Source organism: Bombyx mori, chromosome 3 (genome assembly GCF_030269925.1).
Source record: "Bombyx mori chromosome 3, ASM3026992v2".
In the NCBI taxonomy this organism is placed as follows: Eukaryota; Metazoa; Arthropoda; class Insecta; order Lepidoptera; family Bombycidae; genus Bombyx; species Bombyx mori.
In genome coordinates this window covers 9,396,719-9,416,898 of record NC_085109.1, presented here as the reverse complement: position 1 = coordinate 9,416,898, position 20,180 = coordinate 9,396,719, and the positions used below count along the sequence as shown (strand labels likewise).

Below are 20,180 nucleotides of genomic sequence, written 5' to 3'. Positions count from 1 at the left end.
TGGTCTCAAATAAATTATCAAACCGAATACATAAACTTTGTTCTAAAAACTTAAATTGTACTTTATGTAATTTTTATATATTTGTTCTATATATAGGCCAATCTATATTATTAACGTTACAGCTTCAGTGTTGTTTGTTTCTCTTTGCGCCGAGCATAAAGCGGCCCGCGTGTCCAATAACCGTAACATATTTTTATGACGCTTTCTAATGATTTATGCTAAAGACATTTTACATGGACATCATGATTATATATGACCGTTTTATGAGCTATTTTTTACGTGAACCGTTTCCATGTGGAACAAATAGTTTTAAATTTATAAGAATCACTACATAGTATAAAACAAAATCGCTTTCTCTGTCCCTATATCCCATGTATAGCTTAAATCTTTAAAACTACGCAACGGATTTTGATGCAGTTTTATTTAATAGATAGAGTGATTGAAGAGGAAGGTTTATATGTATAATAACATCCATTAAATAGTGAAAAAAACAATAATAATAACAGTTTCCGAAGCGAAGCAAGGCTGGTTGCTAGTAATATTTATAAATTTACCGCGTCAAAATTAAACTTGCATATTATTATCGGGATGTGAAAGGCTATTTGGTTTAAGCGATATTTTTTCACATTACATGAGAGTCATTTAAAGTTTATAATTAGGAAAAAATATCATAACAAAAAAACTTCTTCAGCTAAGATCGAATTGTTGATACTCATTTCGAATAAAACGGACCTTTAATTAATAAAATAAATGTAGCGTATTAAGCGAAGTGTCCTTTAAGCCAAATAAAACTTTCACCAGTAGATATACACTACCAAGTGAAGATGATAACTGAGAAAATAGCATTACAACCAAACGACTGCGACGAATCAGTACCTTAAGCAATGGACGTCTCATACACATAAACCAAACAAGGTTTCCTCCTATTCGCGATGACGAAATATAACTGACTTAAAAAATACAGATCTTCATACGAAAGCTGTTGTCATTTAGTTTTTATCAGCTTTTCTTACAACGATGAGATAGAACCGCTAAACTTTTTATAGCATAGTAAACGAATCAGTGCAGAGATATTTTACAAAGCCCGAACGTTGCAATTTAAAAATTATTTTGACAGGAATGAACGAATGAATTGGATCCAAAACTTTATTATCATGAATGCCAATCATTTAATTGTTGCAGTAACAAGCAGCTTCGCCCTAATGAACTTGTACTAAATTTTTCCAGTTTCTCTGTAAGTTATGCAAGCCGTATTACAATGTATTTGCAGTTAGTTGGCAGTGAACTGTTGGCAATATCTTTTAAATCTTAACTACAGGGTTGACTTGGTTGGTAATTTGCCAGCAGAGAATCATAACGATATTTGAAAATAACAATTTGAATAAGAACATACCAAAGTGGAAAAAACTTCAAATTTTGTTATAGAAAGTAAAGCGCCGTTATCTATTAGCACCATTTAAAATAAGAGAGTGCAAGTTTGTTTGCAAAGCTATTTTATTAACGTATATGGACAGATGACTGTGGTATCGGCCTAGAATAGCATCACCCCCCTTGTAACGTAAAAGGTAATGACCGGAGAATGAGCATCAGCGTTGTTTGGATATCATCATCATTCTCCTGCTCTTCTCCCAGTCACCTGGGGTCGGCGCAACATATTTTTCTCCTTCCATACTCCTCTATCATATACCATTTTTTCGCTCACTCCTCTCTTACACATATCGTCTTTCACACAATCCATCCATTTCTTCTTAGGTCTACCCCTTCCTCTATATCCTTCCACATTCATAGTTAACCCTCTCTTACCAACCTCATTTTCATTTCGTCTCATCACATACAATCCATAGCATCCCAAACGCGCACTTCTCAACTTCTCTCTCTCTCTCGTTCTTTGGATATCATAATAGCGTATTGCGAACGCCAACCGGCATTTACTGGTGCAAGTGCAAAAGTTTTTTTTTATGTAAACACATTTTTCAATTCAATTGCAGGTGTCAATTACTTTGTTATGAATAATGAACTTATAAATCGATTTTATTGTTATAATTTCAAGTAAAACATTGATTAACCTAAACTTGGATTAGCTGAGAATATTAAAACTTTAAAGTAAGAACTTTTTGAAGTCGGAGACTTCGCTTTATTCACGTCTTGTTTGTTTCCTTATATTTCGATGCCTCCAATGAACACTACGCTAACTCCAAATTCGTAGGTTTACAGGAGGAGCGTTTAAACGAAAAAAGTTTGTTAAATTCTTTATTATTGCAGATATATTCATGGTTTTTTTGTGTAATTAGCTGATTTACTCTTGCTTCGAACCCCATCAATAATGATTAATTGTAATACTTTTAACATAGTGAAGCGATTTGCGTGAAAAATGAAAATTTAAATTTTTTGAGTTATAGTGTTCATTGGAGGCATCGATTTATACGTTACTAGGACCCTTGTTACATTTCGCGGTGAATACTACCAATTGACATAACCCATTAAGTTTTTCGCCGAACTTCTTAGCGAAACACTACTCTTGCTAGGGCTAATGTTAGGTTGAACTGAGTATGTTCAGCTACGAGTACTTCGAGGCTACCGGCGATTAGGAAGGGAAAAAAGCTGCGACTACTGATAATCCCTAAGTTTTTGTTGAAGCCACTCCTCATATTATCATATGATGATGATAAAGTGACGACGACCTTACAAAGTTTGTGTCAATGATTGTGGGAATTTGTCTACTCTCAGATACACCAATTTCCATTTTCCTCTGTGAATATTGAGCTTACGATTTTTAGTGCTTTCAAAGCGAACTAGCGTATGGATAACCTTAAGGTAAGGTATATAATAATATCACTGCAAGTTAATAACAATAAAATCGTGATAATTTTTTGCTAATACAAAACAAATTAAAAAAACTTTGAAAATAACAACTAGTGCATTTCACTATAAAAAGATTGGAATAAATTTACATTTAAAAACTATTATCGCATCTTGTATTTTAGTTCTAGACGTTACGATTACCTATTGAGCGCGATTTCACTTTCACCAAATCTTATAACAGATGTCTACGGTTGACATAATGCACGTGAACACTGTTCGAATGTAAAAAAATATTCGAATTTGTTATTTTTATTATTGATTTGTAATAAGAGCTGCAGTTTTATAAATTTTCTTGATGATTGTGAGTTTTTTAGGAGCTGGAATATTAGGGGTGTGTCTAACTGATGTGGATGGAATGTGTTACGGACAGTCCGTGAATAAGTGGAGTTTGCAACTTAAGGAAACTATTACTTGCTTTACTAAGTGCCGCAATCAGAGAGATAATAATGATGATAAGATGTCATTATGCTATACAACAAGCCACTTCAAATTCGTTTAGTGAGGCATGTAACATAAAAATAAGGTGGAAGCTTTATTTCAAACCCTAATGCAACCCAGACCCAGTACAAGGCGTAAATGATATCTCGTAAAGAATTGTGATTCCCTACCTATTCGCTGGTAACTTAAATGGCTATTCCAACTACGTGCGGATGGGCAGATAAGCTCACGGGCTCAACCTGAAATAATTTGCTTACACTAGCCCTAGGAAGAGCAGTGCTACACTGAATTTCTCACCGGATCGGAATCGCGACCCACTGAGAAGATCCGGCGAGAAAATTGGTGGGTTGTGTTTATGGGTTGAGTATTGTGAATCAACGCAACTATTACAAGTAAAAGGAACGAGTTCTGTTCTAATGGCGGGTGAGCGTCCGTGGATCAAATTTCCAAGCGATCTGACAGACGAAAACCATATTCGACATTTGAAAAAAAAGTTCTTATGACGTTAAAAGTAGCTAGAGTCCCGATCCAAATATGACAGTAATACTCTTCACGAGACCAGCGTGCTTAGTGCGAGTTTTTATACTTCTTGATCGCATAAAGGTTAACTTCCCTTCGTTTGCCGCTAGGGGCGCTGTTCCAACTTCACACAAATTTGAGTTAACTTTTACGCGATCGAGAAGTTAAAAAATTGGCACTAAGCACAGAGAACTGTTTTGTAGAATGGCCGATCGCTCGACCCGTTTGTTTTACATACCGAAGAGGCGGTGTGGGGAATCTAGACTTGGAAGAACTCCCGCCTTCCGACAAAAGCTTCCCTATATCATTATGGCGGAGCCTACAGTCGCTTTTTGCCTATCATGAAAGTTTGTCGCACGAGTAAAACCAAACCTGTCGCTGCCAAGTGGGTGCGTAAATAGAGTATTTCAATAATTACATAACATTAAGTATATTATTTGTGCAAAATGCAATTCAATGTAATCACCTTATCAAAGTAGCGTCGATCATCAGTAAATTCAATTATCTCTTAAGTCGATTATAAAATTATTAGTAAAACGATTTGATAACGCAATTAATCCCTTATCATTGTTAATTTTAATAATTATCATTCAGTGCTAATATGATTTAGGTACTGTTTACTGCGTTACTGCCAATATAAAAAAAGTGTCTTGGAGACAATGTTTTTCTCCCAATCGTAAGAGTTATAATTGGCAATTATTGCATCGTAAAATTAAATATTATTGAAAATTAAGGGAGCCCCGAACGCACCATTAAAATTTTTCTAAATATATCGAATACACCATTTTCTTAAAAGTTTTCGTGCGCTACCTTTCACACATTGTTCTATGCGAGCAAGATAGTTTAAATCGCCAACGAGAACTCTATAAAGTTTCAACTCAATCGGATAACGTGTCAACACGTGGAACACAAATAAACAATGGTTATTTTTAGTAAATAAATATAAGTAAATCATCAGGCTTCGTATTGAATGCGGGAGTCATTGAAAAGGCCACGTGTCGTATACCTATTTCATTATTATTTTTATATCACCTACTAATAAGATGCAAAAAAATATATTCAATTACATGTTTTTCTAGAACCCCCCCTCGAAACCACAATTATTCAACATTCTATATATCATATGAACCGAATCAATGTCACTTACTTTTCGAATCTGACGTCGGTCAGTGACCTGTTGAGTGAGATCATATCGCTGGCCAAAAGATTGAATTGGTTCTCTTGGAATTTATCTAACATCAACTTCTCCTGCTCAATCGGAATGTTCACAGCCTTACCTGAAAATGGAAAATACATCAATACAGCTGAAACATTAAATTAGATTTAATATTGTTCCTAATGTAAATTTATTTACTGGTTAAAGCCCATTATCATTTATCAAGATGGTACGGTACAAAAAAAACATGTTTTACCTCACTGGCGTACAAATATTTACATATTCATAAATGTAGCTAAAGGAAAAGGTACGTTTTAAATGGGATTAGGATTTAAGTGCTATATGCTTATCGACAAACACCGCTGGTATGCAATCGCTCCATCAAACAGTTCACGCGGAATTCGATTTTTTTTTAATCAACTTTGACGCGGTAACATCCGCGCACGCACGATGAATGGAAATTCACAAAACAATACACGTAGACTTGCACTATTGTTTTTGCAATCAACGGCGAACATCATTCAATAGTCAATGTTGTGGGAAAGTTTGTGCGTAATCACATCGCTCAAATCTTCTATTGCGAATGCAGAGTCGTTGCTAGTACCGATATTGAACATCAGCAGCTATTACGATATGATATTAAGAGATGCCTTCATTTGAAAGTTTAAATGAAGCTATTACTTGGAGTTAGAGAAAGGCCAACGTACAATTTACATTTTAACACAACGCTGTTAATTATGCACCAGCTCGAGTCGGTAAAAATTGTAATATTTACCTTGATTTGATTCCTTATCTAAGCGTTTCGACGATATTGGTCGTTCTAGGTTTAATTTATTACATTTTTATTATGTCTTTTAATTATTTATTACAATCTGATCGTTGAGGTAGGCAGCGGTTTGACTTTGCCCCTGGCATTGCTGACCTCCATGAGCGACGGTAACCACTCACCACCAGGTGGGCCATTCGTGTAGGCAGACGAGCAATAAAATAAATTGATGTAGGCTTATACAGATATCCCAATTCAAGAAATGTATTTCTTCCGTTTAATCAATCTGAGACATATAGTGAAAAGTAGTCTGCAGTTTCTGTGACTTTCCTTTCATTTTGGTGCAATAATTAAGTTCCGTTAAATTATAACTACAATTATTTCTCTTTACAAATATTGTAGATGAAGTTTTCTATGTACATACGTTATTTAGTATACAATCAAGTAAACTTTGCTCTAGTTTAATTATTGTTGGGAGCTCGCCCCAAAGTTTATTAAACGAAAATTAGGCGTTTGGAAAAATTACGGCCTGCAGGTACATGAAGGAGTAGATCTATGGTCCTCTTCGGGAAGACGGGAAACATAACACAAGCCGTAATAATAAATAACGTATATTAAATAACATACTTTTTGGCGGCATATATATAAACTTCATACGCTGTGATCTTTAAACGGCGCGATTGTATAGTAATTAGCACCCCTGATTGCTGGTTCAACCTCGACGGGGCAACGCAAAGCCGCCGTCGCCGCGTCGCCCGAAATATGTCTTGTCGGATCCCCCGGATTCACTCCCGATGCTTTTAGGCATCTCAAGCCCGGTCACCGTCCTCGTCGAACTCGTCAATAACGACGAAGAGTTCGACCAGCGAACTAACCCAGAGACACAGCCCACTGAGGTTCTCGTCGGATCTTCTCAGTGGGTCACGATTCCGATCCGGTGGTAGATTCTGTAAAGCACTGCTCTTGTTAGGGTTAGTGTTAGCAAATTCTTTCAGGTTGAACCCGTGAGCTCTCCTACCCGTCCGAACGTAGCTGGAATAGCCTTTTTAGCTACCAGCGAATAGGTAGGGAACAAAGCACTTCTATAGTACTCAAGGACGAGATTTAAAATTAAAGCATTTAGAGCTATGAAATATATCAGAATATTTCTAAGCTCAAATGCCAATACCTACTATATATCTGCCTACGTCCGTCTAGTCACTATCTGCGTAATGACGAATTCTAAATTAATAACCTTCGCATCCGTGCAGTTTTTCTCTTTTTTGCTTGCGTAGAAGTCAGACTTGGCTACAATCCACCTGAGAGTAAGTGGAATCACGGTCAACGAGATCGCAAACCTATAAAAGGTTTATCTCGTGCTCTGAAAAAATAATACGCGTGGAACAAAAATCCTTACCAGCACTGGAAAAAAAGGTTTTTCGAGTAGTTTTAGCGACATCTTTTGTATCTTTTACCTAAAAAATCGGCACCCTGGCCATCCAAATGATAATGGTGACTCGGAATCAAAAATATTTCTATTTGAATCCGAGTGAAAGATATTGCGTTTAGAAAGCATTGTTACATAACAGTGAGCGGCAAAAAGTGACACGTCCTTCTTCTAGTCAGGTGAAGGTGAAGACAATCTGGACGGTCTACGTGTCGTAGTGATTCGCGGCGATTCTCAAGACCATCGGTCTTGCAGCTGACACAGGAGCTCAGAAGAATAAATTTCGATTAGTAATTACACAGTGCTGTCGTATCGGAAGCACTATGACAGCGCCTATGGCTGGGGGTGGACGGAAGCAATTTTATTGGATATGGACTCGGTCAATAAATGAATAAGCCATGAAAAAGCAGAAGGGGTGGGATTTGCTAGCAGTGGCCCGAATGCCTCCGAAGGAGACCCAAGAGCTCATGGACAACTGCTTGCAAATGCATCAACTACCGCATAGAAATCGCGTCTCGCTGAGAAGACGCGGCGTAAAAGTCAGTGGGCTGATGAATTAGATGTCACGTCGATCTCTTCAAAGAGTCGAACCCTCTTTGAAGAGTCCGACGCGTACGGTCACCCTATGCCTGCTTCTAGTACTAGAGCTGCAGGCGTCTAACAACAGTGTTAATGGATCGGATGAATCCATATGGATGTGTGTAGGGCGTCAATGATGACTGGCTCCTGAACAAGCTGGAATTAGGGAGTACTAATCCTCTGTACTCAGGAAGTAATCCTCTGTACTGCGGACCACTAACTGCAGATTGGAAACGGTACACCAGTACAATGGTAAGTGACCAGGCCTCAAGTTTGGAGTAGAGTACACCAATACAAAACATTAAAATACACAAAAAGTACAATGGGCGGTCTTATTGCTACTGAACTAGTCAGTAAACTTTTTTATTGATTTAATTTTCAAATTTAATAAGTTCATTTGAAAGATTTTAAAGTTGATAATTTTTTGAGTCAGTTGGTTATGATGCTGAATCTCTATATTATGCAATACACCCAACTCTTGTACACTAATTGAGACTAATTGTTCGCAATAGGTCAAATAGGTGCATATCATAGTTACAGAGTGCTAGAGACACAATATTTTAAGTGGCGTGATAGACGAGTATGTGTGTATCTTGCTTAAATTCAACCTAAAGGTACTACACAATATTTTATGTGGCATAATAGACGAGTATGTGTGTATTTTGCTTAAATTCAACCTAAAGGTACTACACAATATTTTATGTGGCATGATAGACGAGTATGTGTGTATCTTGCTTAAATTCAACCTAAAGGTACTACAGACGACACAATTTGGGTTTCGATAAAGATGGTCACTCCAATACTTCGAAACTATTTGTGAGTGATCAACCGTCGCTCATACTCGACATCAGCAATGCGAATGCTAACGGTAATAACGTTGGGGTGCTTAGGATTCTAGGAAAGTATTTTTTCCTTTAAGTTGTTTAAGATGACCCATTTATGTTATTAAAAGCGCACCAATGGCTACCGGAATAAAGTTCAGAACAGAATGTTTATAATGCAATATTTTTGAGCTAAAAGATAAGATGTTCTGTGTACATGTAAACAAGGGATGGTACTATGACAGAATTAAAATCCTTGAAATTAAAAATGGTGATTAGTCAAATGATAATGATGAACTATTATTTATTAAGGTTAAGGTCAAAAAAATATTTACAACTTTGATGTAAGCCAGTTTAGATAGTCATTACAAGTGGAGGGGAATTAATTAATATTACATTTGTATTAGTTGGTTTGTACCCTAATTTTGGGTCTTACTATTGCATTAAAACTGATACTGATCACCTATTGGTAGTATCAATAGGTGTAGGGATCCTAAGCCAAAAGGAAAAACTAAATGACTTTGATTTAGTCTTGTCCATATTCACAGCATGTTAGACAGAGATTATTGCATATTAAATCTTCTTCTTCTTTCTTTCGTATTACTCTGCTGGGGTGTAGGGTTTGAAATAAATTCTTCTATTTGCATCGATCCACTGTTTGTGAATAAATGCCTATGTCAGATTTTAAAAAGCTTTTGGCCTGAGACAACTACTAACAATAAATTGTGGAGGATCACCAAGCAGACAGCAATAGAGGAAGATCCGTACGCGGAATTACCACTGGATTGGCCACACATTAAGAAAGCACATACCCACCTATCCAAGAGAGCACTGACCAAGAAAGTATCTGGCTAAAGGAACAGAGGCTGTCCCAAACCAACTTGCATATTAAATGGTACAAAAAAATATACCAATAAATGGAATTAAATGGATTAAATGGAAATGGAGTTAATAAAAATATTTTAAAAATATATTTTACAAGACTATATGAGACTCTTTGAGATATAGTATATTTTTATGATATACCAAATGGAATATTTTTCTCATTTAAATACTGCTGAAAAAGCTAAGCAGTCCTGAGCACAACATTATGAATCTAATATTGAAAAAATAATATGATATATCACCTTGAAAACTTACATCACAATAACTTTATTGCTAATTCAGTAACCCAGAAAATTGTCTATTTTTCACATTTTCATTATCTGCATAAGTTTTATAACTTGAAAATTAACATTATTACAAAACAAGTCAATTAAATTTGATAAAAATTACTCAAGCTGAACTACTTACCCATTTCACCAGGTGATTCTCCCTGGGGTATCACAGAAGGTGCTCGCTGCCACCTTTTGAGTCTTGACCTTGGATATGGAGATAATAAAACCCCATCATCCTCAACCTCTTGGCCCAATACATTCTCTTCTAAATTTGTATCATCATCACCTACATCCTGTTGAAGTGCTGCAGCAATTGCTGCTTTTTTCCCTTTGTATGCCTCCTTCTAATAACAATATTCATATTTATTTACAAAGAATAATAATTACATTCAATACATCAATTAAATAAGATCTATGAAGAAACTTTAAAACTAAAGATCAGAAAGTAAACTTCTAGCTATTAGGCAGCTCCTAATTTGTCTTACTCTTTATAGTTTGAAATATCTTGCATAAATATATTTGGTAAGTTTTAGAAGTAGGTACCATACTTTGTTTGTCACTGAATAATTAAGTTTAGAATCAGAAAATGAAGTTAGCCTCTTTCAGTTTCCACACAAGCATATTAATTTGCCTCTGTTAATAATTATTTTAACAGTTAACCGTATTCTACTTCTTAATCTAAAGTTTCATAAATGTTAGGACTACTTTAATTCGATTAATGGAAATTTATTATGAATCAGAACACTTATGTTATTCTCTTAACTGGAGATGATCCTTTGTAAATGTAATTAATAAAAAAATTATTCGTATTTCAATATGCTTTCACCACTTTCTGTGATTTTAGTCAGAAATTCGTAAAGATTCTTACATGCATAATTATGTGCGTTTTATCGATATTTTATTTTTAATTACCCCAATTGAAATTTCACTAGTAACAGTCTTCTGATTACATCCGTCGCCGAAGCAGTCCGAATACATAGCCAGCAGCATAACGTCCACCAGTAACCAAGCCAAGGACGTCAGCAGGATAATACGACACGTGTGAATCCTTATTTTACTTCGGAACATTTTAACGAATACACCACGGGTCACTGGCTTCTGACAATTTCAATCCAACCCAATGATACGATTACGATTGCTCCTGTAATACGCGATTTCGATTATTAATTAACTCAATGTGTAACAAATTTCTGCAGCAGTCCAATGCACTAGCATATTAAGCGATAGATTCTTCAATTAAAACAAAATAAATACATTTTAAAATATATCAACATAATAAGTAGGTTTCCGGATCTTGATGGAGAATTGTGTAGTTTCTTGGAATACTGACCGGGCCACGTACATTAATAATTTACTCACAATTTATCACGATTCACTTAAAAGGCACCTTTACATTAATTAAACATTTACAAATATTTTAAATGAGGCTTTAAAATGCGATAGATAAAACTATTAGCTCGCGGCAACCGCGAACTGCAATTAAATAAATTGCTGAGACAAAGCGACGACATTCAGCCTTCGCATGTCTTTTGTTGTGTATAATCTATGCAATTCTGTATCCATAGATTATACACTTAATATATTTGAGATCTGTATCTGTAATACGGCTCACCGAATTTGGCTCCTCTTTTTTTGATTTTCAGATTTTTTAAAGTCTTGATTATTTGTTCATCGTTTGCTCGTTAATGTTCGAATGTAAAAAATTTTTGTTCGTCTTTTATTGATTTATAATTAATTAAACACATGATCACCCTTAAGTTGGCCTCTCTTACTAGATATCTTTATTTTTATCGCTCAGATTAATTAATTTTGATCAATTATCGTTTGTTCGACAACTATTGGTGATTGTTCGATCATAAAAACAATTAAATTTCCAACTATTAATTATTTTATATCTAGCAAACCATAACCTCATGCCTTCATTGCGCATGCGCCGGTTTTGTCAGTCAGCTGGCAATGGCCGTATGTATTTACCAATGAAGTAGGAAACCTATGGAAATGAAACGTCAACCAAAATTTCGTGCCACTGTGACGTCATCTGGCCACAAAACATGGCGGCTTTAGTGCTGTACAAAAGATTTCAATGTTATCAGGTTTTATCGATAAACGTTCTTGGCTCATTTTATTTTAAATATTGTTGAGTATTATTTATTTGTAGAACTTATACTTTAATGGGAAGTAAATAGGTATATTGTTATGTGCAAATATGATATGATTTAGATGGGTGAAATCTAAGACAAGTTCGTCCTTCGAATTTGCCAAGTAAACGATATGATGATTTTTAAAAGTTGCTACACTGATTTTATAAAGTTGTCGTTTGTCGCAAAACATAAAGATATGGCGTAGTTCAAAGCCATCAGCCCATTTCTAGCATGCTAAATGTTATCGTATTTTGAGTACGTGTTTTTCTTAGACTATAACAATCTATTTTAATTGTTTTGCTGACTCTAAAGTCCGTAACATACTACCGCAGCGCACCCCAAGGAAGGTGCGCCGCACCATTTGAATCACTTTCGCTTGAGAGTGATTCAAATTTTAAACTTATCAAGGGACCGCGTGAAAAAAAAAACACCTACAGAACATTTATTCATTAATTACAAACGTCATTCCTTGTGACTTCCTCTCTAAAATCACTTAATTATTAAATATTTAACAAATTTACAATAGTGTTTTACTCACTGCGGAATAAAACTATTTTATTTAAATAGTTCCGAAGAGATTTTGTCGGTAGCCTTTTTCCCGAAATATCTAAACAGAATGTCTAAATATGTTTTGATGACATATTTTAAAGTGGTATTTATGATTATTGTCATGATCAATAGATTCCGACCGAAAAATGGATTTTTCGGATGAGGGCTCCATAATGAATTTAAATACATATATATTTTAGGGCATCGACTTTCTTGAGATCCTATAAAATACGTTTTAATTATTATTTTTGTATGTTTTAAGCATGATAAATTATGAAATTTTATATAATCAATCATATTAAATCGATATCAAAGTCAATAAATAATGTACAACCCAAAACAGACGGCCGAACTGACGTGACAATGACATTTGGCGCGCTAAACATGGCGGATTTTCGGCCTCATTAGACGGAGACGGAGATATTTACGTATATTCATGTTTCATTTTATGTACGCACGGAAATACTGTTATATTGTTTTCCTGCGAGTTAAAGTGCTGAGTAAGAACGAGATAGATATATGTTTATGTATGTGCCTTCAAAATGGGTGCTATTTATATAAGCAATTGTACGTATAGAACAATATGTCGTGTCCCTACTATATAGGTCTATGGTATTTACTAGCGTTTTGTTAACAAGTGCGTTTATACTGTCTAATTACTTCTTATGTAGATAAAAAAATATTGAAAACTTCAACAAACTTCAACCATACTTGTACAAAATAATGTCAGTGAAGACGGCCAATTAGTCGTTAAAGTACGATTGGCGCGGTTTTAATAAATTCAGCTATTTTTAATGATATTGGAAACCCTTTTCGTACCACCTCTTCACTTTTGCGGAACTTTGCGTCATACCCCTTGACATACCTCTAGCTGATAAGGCAAATCAATCACCACGACTATGGAATATAAACAGGCTGCCTCATTCTGTGCGTGTTAATGGAAAGCTGTCGACGTCGCCCCAAACACGTCATTTCGGATCTTCCCGATCCACTAACGGTGCTTTTAGGCACCTCAAGCACCGGTCATCGTTCTCGTCGAACCCGTCGCTTGCGACGAATTGCTCGACGAGTAAATTAACCCTCAGACACAACCCACGAGTTTCTCGCCGGATCTTCTCAGTGGGTCGCGTTTCCGATCCGGTGGTAGATTCTGCGAAGCACGGCTCTTGCTAGGGTTCGTGTTAGTAACGTCCTCAGGTTTGAGCCCCGTGAGCTCACCTACTAGTTAAGGTTCCGCTGAAATAGCCTCTCAAGGCTATCAGATTAGGAAGGGAAAAAAAAGCGTGATAGTGCTTCTCTGGATGTCTTCACAAGGACATGGAAATATGTATATATATGTATATTTATATGTATATTTACAAGTTATTATATGTTAAGTTTTTCAAGTGTACATAATTCAAAGAATAAACATTTTAAGTTCAGTACTTACGTACATTAATAAAATACCTACTTTTTACTGGTATCTATTGTTATCAAAATTCAATTATAAGTTCTTGACTTGACCACGATTATGTGACCCCCTTCTGGCGCCAAATCTGGATTCAACCAAGGCAAAGGAGACCCAACAACTCAAGAGTAGCTGCTTCCCGAATTAATCTACTTCCGAAAAAGTTGCAATTGCCATTAAATATTTGGCCGTATATAAGTATGCCGTATGTAAGTAATACAATGTTAATGTTTTTTTTATGAATTAGGTTATTTTAACGATAATAGTTTCGTGGTTATCGTTTATTCACCCAGAAGATTTGCGAATTGTGTAACTGTAACTATTACATTTATTTTACTTACTTTGCTAATTGTTTTCAACTATTGGGTATAAAAATAAAGAAATAAAATTGAAGTATTTGAAATATACTACTCTATTAACTCAATTTCTTCAATCAAATCATCAAATCATCTTCAACAATCATGCATGATGCACTATTCTAGAAATATTTTATTAGCCTCTTCGTGGTGAAATTAATTTGTTGAGAGTATCGACAGTATGGCAAAATACAAACAAAAATAAAATACAATAAAGCTTCTACCTATACAAACTAATACATATGATTGTTTCTCTTTACCAATGAAAGCTAAACTTAAACGCATAAAACTTTAAGACCGATGTGTCTGTGTCAGAAGAAGTCAGAACTTAATTTAGAGTACTATCGACTACACAAAAACGAGTAAGTATGGAGTAAGTAGCTTACATACCTACATACTCGTAGTGGTGTTCACTCCTCGCGTTCCCGCCAAAAAGTCCTCATAAATATTTATTTTTTTAAGTGATTTTATGACCTGGTAACTAAGACCTTTAAGTCATGTCTTATTTTAATTTATATTCATAATTTTATGAAAAATGAAAATATGGAGTGAAATGAAATGAAAATAATTAATTTGAGACATTAATCAACTGGGATTAAATTAAATGAAATGAGATGATATGGAATGAAATATAATCTCAGTAAAATGGTGGTCATTTACTGAGACTTTTTCGGTGGACTTTTTGGAAGATCCCGAGAAGTTACGTTCGGTGACTTTGTTTCATTTTCCCACATTTGTGCACTTTCACAGATACTAAACAGTTAATAAACCACCGTTATTACACATTTAAATCTGAAGAAACACTAACTAGACAAAATAAAACAAATAACACAACTTCACTCATCGCGTTCCCGCCAAAAAGTCCCCATTAATAATACACTAAATAAGTACCATAGATTAGATTATACATTTAATAAGTACTGTAGATAGATACCTACCAAACAACCATAGATTATACACATAATTTATTTGAGAATTGAGACAAACAACAAAAATAACGAAAATGTCCTAAATTGATTGATGTTCGGAATAAAATAATTTTGTTTAATTGTGTGGTGTATGCGATTTGTTCTATTAAACAACAGTATTGCTAGCTTACCTAACAAAAACCATCTGAGATGCTAGTAAAGTTTTCGACAGTGTGAAGACATCAGTTTTGCGTGTATAACAATGTATTAAGTGAGCATAAGTGTATATATTCTTTAATACCGTATATTTATTACTCACTTTAGTCTGCGAATCTTTTACATTTGTTTACATATTAACACACTTTTGACATCATGAACAGAAACAAGAATAGTGCCAAAATGTCTGGCAGAGCAGACGAAATGGAATTGACAACTTATAGCAGAATGAATGGAGACAAGCCTCCTGATATTAAGGAGAATGTAAAGGAAAACTCTTGGGTAGCTGGTGTGCAAATGTTTGTTTCATTTTTGCTTGCCGGATTTGGTATGGTGGCAGCCAGCCTTCTTTTAGATGTTGTCCAACACTGGGACGTATTTTCAAAAGTGTCCGAAGTATACATACTCGTACCGGCCTTATTAGGTCTCAAAGGTAATTTAGAAATGACATTAGCTTCAAGACTTTCAACACATGCACATTTAGGTCACTTAGAAACGAGTCTAGGATCCTTAGTTGTTGGTAACCTCTGCTTGATTCAATGTCAGGCAGTTCTAGTAGGGTTTTTAGCTGCAATGGCAGCTGTGGCAATGGGGTGGATACCAGAAGGCGAGTTTGATATTCATCATGCTTTATTGTTGTGTGCCTCCAGTGTCTTAACTGCATCGTCTGCAAGTTTAGTCCTTGGTTTGATTATGATTGGTGTGATAGTCATTTCCAAACGTATAAACATAAATCCAGACAATATTGCTACACCAATAGCTGCCAGTTTGGGAGACCTGACAACTTTAGCACTATTGTCCTTTGTAGCATCTTTGTTGTATAAGTCTATTGGTACGAGTGTAGTATTACCATCGATAATTATAATAATGGGTGCTTCTATTGTACCTGTTTGTGGTTATGTGGCATGGAAAAATAAGTTTACACAGCAAGCTTTAGATGAAGGATGGGTGCCTGTTGTATCAGCTATGGTAATAAGCAGTATTGGTGGTCTTATATTAGATCACACAGTGTCTGTCTATAAAGGAATAGCAGTATATCAATTAGTGATCAATGGAATTGGTGGTAATATGGTAGCTGTACATGCTTCAAGATTATCAACAACACTGCACACTGGACAAAAAGAAGACTCTGTTATAAGCAGCACAACTAAACTTCTTCTTTTGATGGTAGTACCTGGACAATTAATCTTTATTTACACTATAGAGTACCTAAGAGCTGGCCATACCTCAACAACATTAATCTTCATTTTTATTTATATGTCTGCTGCTTTGCTCCAAGTGTTTCTTTTATTGGCTATAAGTCATTACATGGTTGTCTGGATGTGGAAATTGGGTATGGATCCTGATAACTCAGCCATACCATACTTGACAGCACTAGGAGATTTACTTGGTACTGCACTTTTAGGTATCGCTTTTAGTATATTGTATGCTATAGGAGATAAAGATAGTGATTTGGGTGATTAATTTATCTTTAATTAATAGTATCTTATAATAAGACTGTTTTATCTATTGTGAAAAGATATTTCTTGTGACATGTGATTGACATTACTTAAAACATTAATCTTACGAATCTACTTAAGTAAAACTACAATCTATCTACAGGGAAATTCTAGTACATAATATTGGTGCTATAGTTCCATAATGTGGTATACAAAAATAAATTTATTTCATTATCTTAGGATTAATATATTTTTGTAAACTTTCAATAAATATATTGTTAAGTTTGTGTATTTCGTTTAAATTTTCTTCAGTGGCAAAATCATTCCTGAACCTAACTATAATCCAGCTCTGCTTATCTTCATTCTAATTTAACAGAAAGTAACCATTAACTTCTATACATAAAAATTGAAGATTTAAAAATTTACAGCTATGGATGTTCATAAGAATACTTGCAATTGAAACTGCTAGTGGGGATGACATTATTATAGCTAGGTGTGATTTGCTTTTTACAAATAAGGCCATTAGCTAATACAAAGAAATGTAAACTTATGAGAGATGCTGTATATTAAAATCATTTTATTGCCTCAGTGTATTAAAAAAACAATTTGTGCTTAAAGTTTTCATAGAATGTTCTATTTGATGTTGTCGAATTATTTAGTAATGGCATTTTTAAGCTTTCATTCATAGCTATATTCTGGCACTACATGCTAGTGTTATTTTATTGTTATATTTGTTAGTGGTATGTTGGGGTTTAGGCAACTAAAACCCACGACTGAACTTCAGTTGAGACAGAACTCAACAGATTTTTGGTAGACAACAGCTTGGTGTTGCCCCTGGCGTTGCTGACGTCTATGAGCGACGGTAACCACTCACCATCAGGTGGGCACACGTCATTATTACGGATCCTCCTGATCCATTAACGGTGCTTTTAGGCACCACAAGCACCGGTCACCGTCCTCGTCGAACCCGTCGGTTGCGACGAAGGGCTCGACGAGCGAATTAACCCATAGATGCAGCCCACTGAGTTTCTCGCCGGATATTCTCAGTGAGTCGCGTTTCCGATCCGGTGGTAGATTCTGCAAAGCACTGCTCTTGCTAGGGTCAGTGTTAGCATCTCTCCAGTTTGAGCTCCGTGAGCTTACCTACAAACGTTAGGGTGAAGCGGAAATAGCCTCTCAAGGCTACCAGCACAGGTAGGAAAAAAAAAACAGGTGGGCTATATGCTTGTCTGCCTAAAGTGCATAAAAAAAAGCATAGAGGATGTACAGAGAGGAGTGCTCCTCTCAGTGATACTACTCTCTCATTACAATGGTAGAGCATAGTTCATCTCCAAAATTAAACAGTAAATAGTTACAGTTTAGCATCTTTAGTTCCTAAGTGATAATCATGTTCGTTAGGTACCAGCTAGTCAATTTTATTATTGTTATTCTTGTCTATTTCTGTATCAAAATTGTTTATTAGGATTCCAGCAAGAATAATGTTGAATGGTAAAATTATAATAACATGTACTAAATAAACCTGGAGAAATTATCTTACCATTTTTGAAATGATTAGAATTTTTATTACCATTGCAATTCTGATCAATATTGTCATAGAGAATGTCTCGAAATCAGATCAAACAGAACTGCAACACATACTTTCAGCAGATGGGCATTCTTAGACTTTAAAACTAATAGGAGTGGTGACAATGAAAACACTGGAAAATATTTTTTTATGTTTATTATTTAAATTACTTTACTTCACGTAACCTCCTGACAGCAGATCTGCATGATGAGGCAGCAGTAGTGGAGAATACCCAAGCTCCTCCTGCTACAGTCCTCTTGCATCGCTTACAAGACCAGATGCCGACACAAGAACGTTTCATAGCATCCTGGAAAAATAATGCATGACATCAAGACTTATTTCTTTATTTTTGTTTACATTGCATTTATAAGAATGCACTTTATTTTATTTTATATTTACTGTAATTCAGAAATATAATTAACTAAACATAGACCTCAGAATATTTGTTAGCAGTATATTTTTTTTATTATTTCTTGCCCTTGCAGTAGAACGAGCATAGGGCCCACCGGATGGTGAGTGGTTAACGTCGCCCATAGACTTCAGCAATGCCAGGGGTAGAGATAAGCCTGTGCCTGCCGTTAAGAAATCTCCACAAGCCTCGTTTGAAGAAGGATATGTCATAGTGCTCGGGAAACACAGTGGAGAGGAGCTCATTCCAAAGCAAATGCAATTTTGCCTGCCACCCTTGTACAGGGGCCATGCTCTACTCTTCCCTATATTGTTCCAATTTTAGTATATGTACTGCCGAAGCAAGTACATATTATAATACCAATACAATTAGAAGAGAAAGTTATCACTGATGCTACCAATGTCTATTAACTAAAAATGAATGTTATGATGTTTGTCCTATATGCACTTCTAAAGCATTCAATTTAAACTTCATATAATTGATATTGGCACTTTAGGATAATATTTTGTCTTAGTACCAAGAAGATACAACAGGTAGCATTAGAGTTATTTCAAGAAATCCATGTTATACTAATAAAATCAATAGCAGGTAAATTCGTTTTACTAATATTTGTACTGTATATTTTTATGCTCCTCATCAATTAATTCATGTTTATACTTAGTAGTACTGATCTTAGCAGGTTGATGAGAAATGTGCATGAAAAGTATTGTAGCAAATAGGTGTATAAACAATCTTCACAAAATAGCACAACACGGTTGAGATTACTTGCACTTTTCTTCCAACAAAAACAACTGATTTAATTAGCGAGCTCCCTAGCGACTTCTACCACTATCATTGAATTAACCTCAACATTTTATAAATATGGTTCCTTACAAGATTTATTTCTTTTTTTTTATTACTTGGATCTTAAGATTTAAAAGGTAAACATTTAATATAAATTGTTCTTGACCAATCTAAACAGATTCTTGATTACTTAGTGACTAATTAAATTAGTAACTTAGACCAAAAAAACGATACTAACCTTACCACAAAATGAGCAAGTATACTTTGCGTGTTGGGTTACTTCCATCTTTTTGACCATTTTACGTAGAGAGGCACCGTAACGTGTGCCATATTTGCCAGTAATTCCAACCTTTTTGGTACGTTTGGCCTGAAAAGCATTAAAGTTTTAACTTTTCCAAACACCGAACAGCAACCCCGACTACAACAGAACTACGTAAAATAACCATAATTTTAATATTAATTTACCACATACACTTAACTTAAGTATTTTATATACATGAGGACTGAAAGATTACTGAAATATTTTAAAATTTAATTCTCACCATTTTGGTAAACCTCTCCGATACAAAAGTTGACAGAGAAAAGAAAAACAGTTGTGACTTTGACGGCAAATGAATTTGTCAACAATTTATATTTTTGTTTTA

The 20,180-nt window shown here is 35.1% G+C and overlaps 3 protein-coding genes and 1 pseudogene across 7 annotated transcripts in view; 1 reads left to right on the top strand and 3 right to left on the bottom strand.

Annotated features, from left to right (window-relative positions):
• LOC101744145 (polypeptide N-acetylgalactosaminyltransferase 5) overlaps positions 1 to 11,281 on the bottom strand; it is a 36,734-nt gene extending 25,453 nt beyond the window's left edge. The window contains exons 1-4 of one of the 5 annotated variants that reach the window (XM_012695189.4): positions 10,979 to 11,281; positions 10,637 to 10,865; positions 9,861 to 10,068; positions 4,967 to 5,096 (exon numbers count right to left, since the gene is read on the bottom strand). In XM_012695189.4, the coding sequence (XP_012550643.1) occupies positions 4,967 to 5,096; positions 9,861 to 10,068; positions 10,637 to 10,792 (494 nt within the window). In that variant the 5' untranslated portion in view covers positions 10,793 to 10,865; positions 10,979 to 11,281. The remainder of the gene's footprint in view (positions 1 to 4,966; positions 5,097 to 9,860; positions 10,069 to 10,636; positions 10,866 to 10,978) is intronic. The other 4 variants (XM_012695190.4, XM_004931684.5, XM_012695188.4 and 1 more) reach the window with 4 other exon arrangements.
• A 3,872-nt stretch (positions 11,282 to 15,153) lies between these two features.
• On the top strand, positions 15,154 to 17,067 carry LOC101744286 (solute carrier family 41 member 1). Its single transcript, XM_021351660.3, has 2 exons — positions 15,154 to 15,396; positions 15,506 to 17,067. The coding sequence occupies exon 2, from the start codon at positions 15,525 to 15,527 to the stop codon at positions 16,803 to 16,805; it is 1,281 nt and encodes a 426-aa protein (XP_021207335.1). The 5' UTR covers positions 15,154 to 15,396; positions 15,506 to 15,524; the 3' UTR covers positions 16,806 to 17,067.
• Positions 17,068 to 18,487: 1,420 nt separating this feature from the next.
• RpL37A (ribosomal protein L37A) lies at positions 18,488 to 20,099 on the bottom strand. The gene is made up of 3 exons (NM_001043784.1): positions 20,079 to 20,099; positions 19,775 to 19,903; positions 18,488 to 18,651 (listed from the first exon to the last, which is right to left on the bottom strand). The coding sequence occupies exons 1-3, from the start codon at positions 20,079 to 20,081 to the stop codon at positions 18,511 to 18,513; spliced, it is 273 nt and encodes a 90-aa protein (NP_001037249.1). The 5' UTR covers positions 20,082 to 20,099; the 3' UTR covers positions 18,488 to 18,510.
• Positions 19,003 to 19,101, bottom strand: LOC119631211 (U6 spliceosomal RNA; annotated as a pseudogene).
• Positions 20,100 to 20,180: the final 81 nt, after the last annotated feature.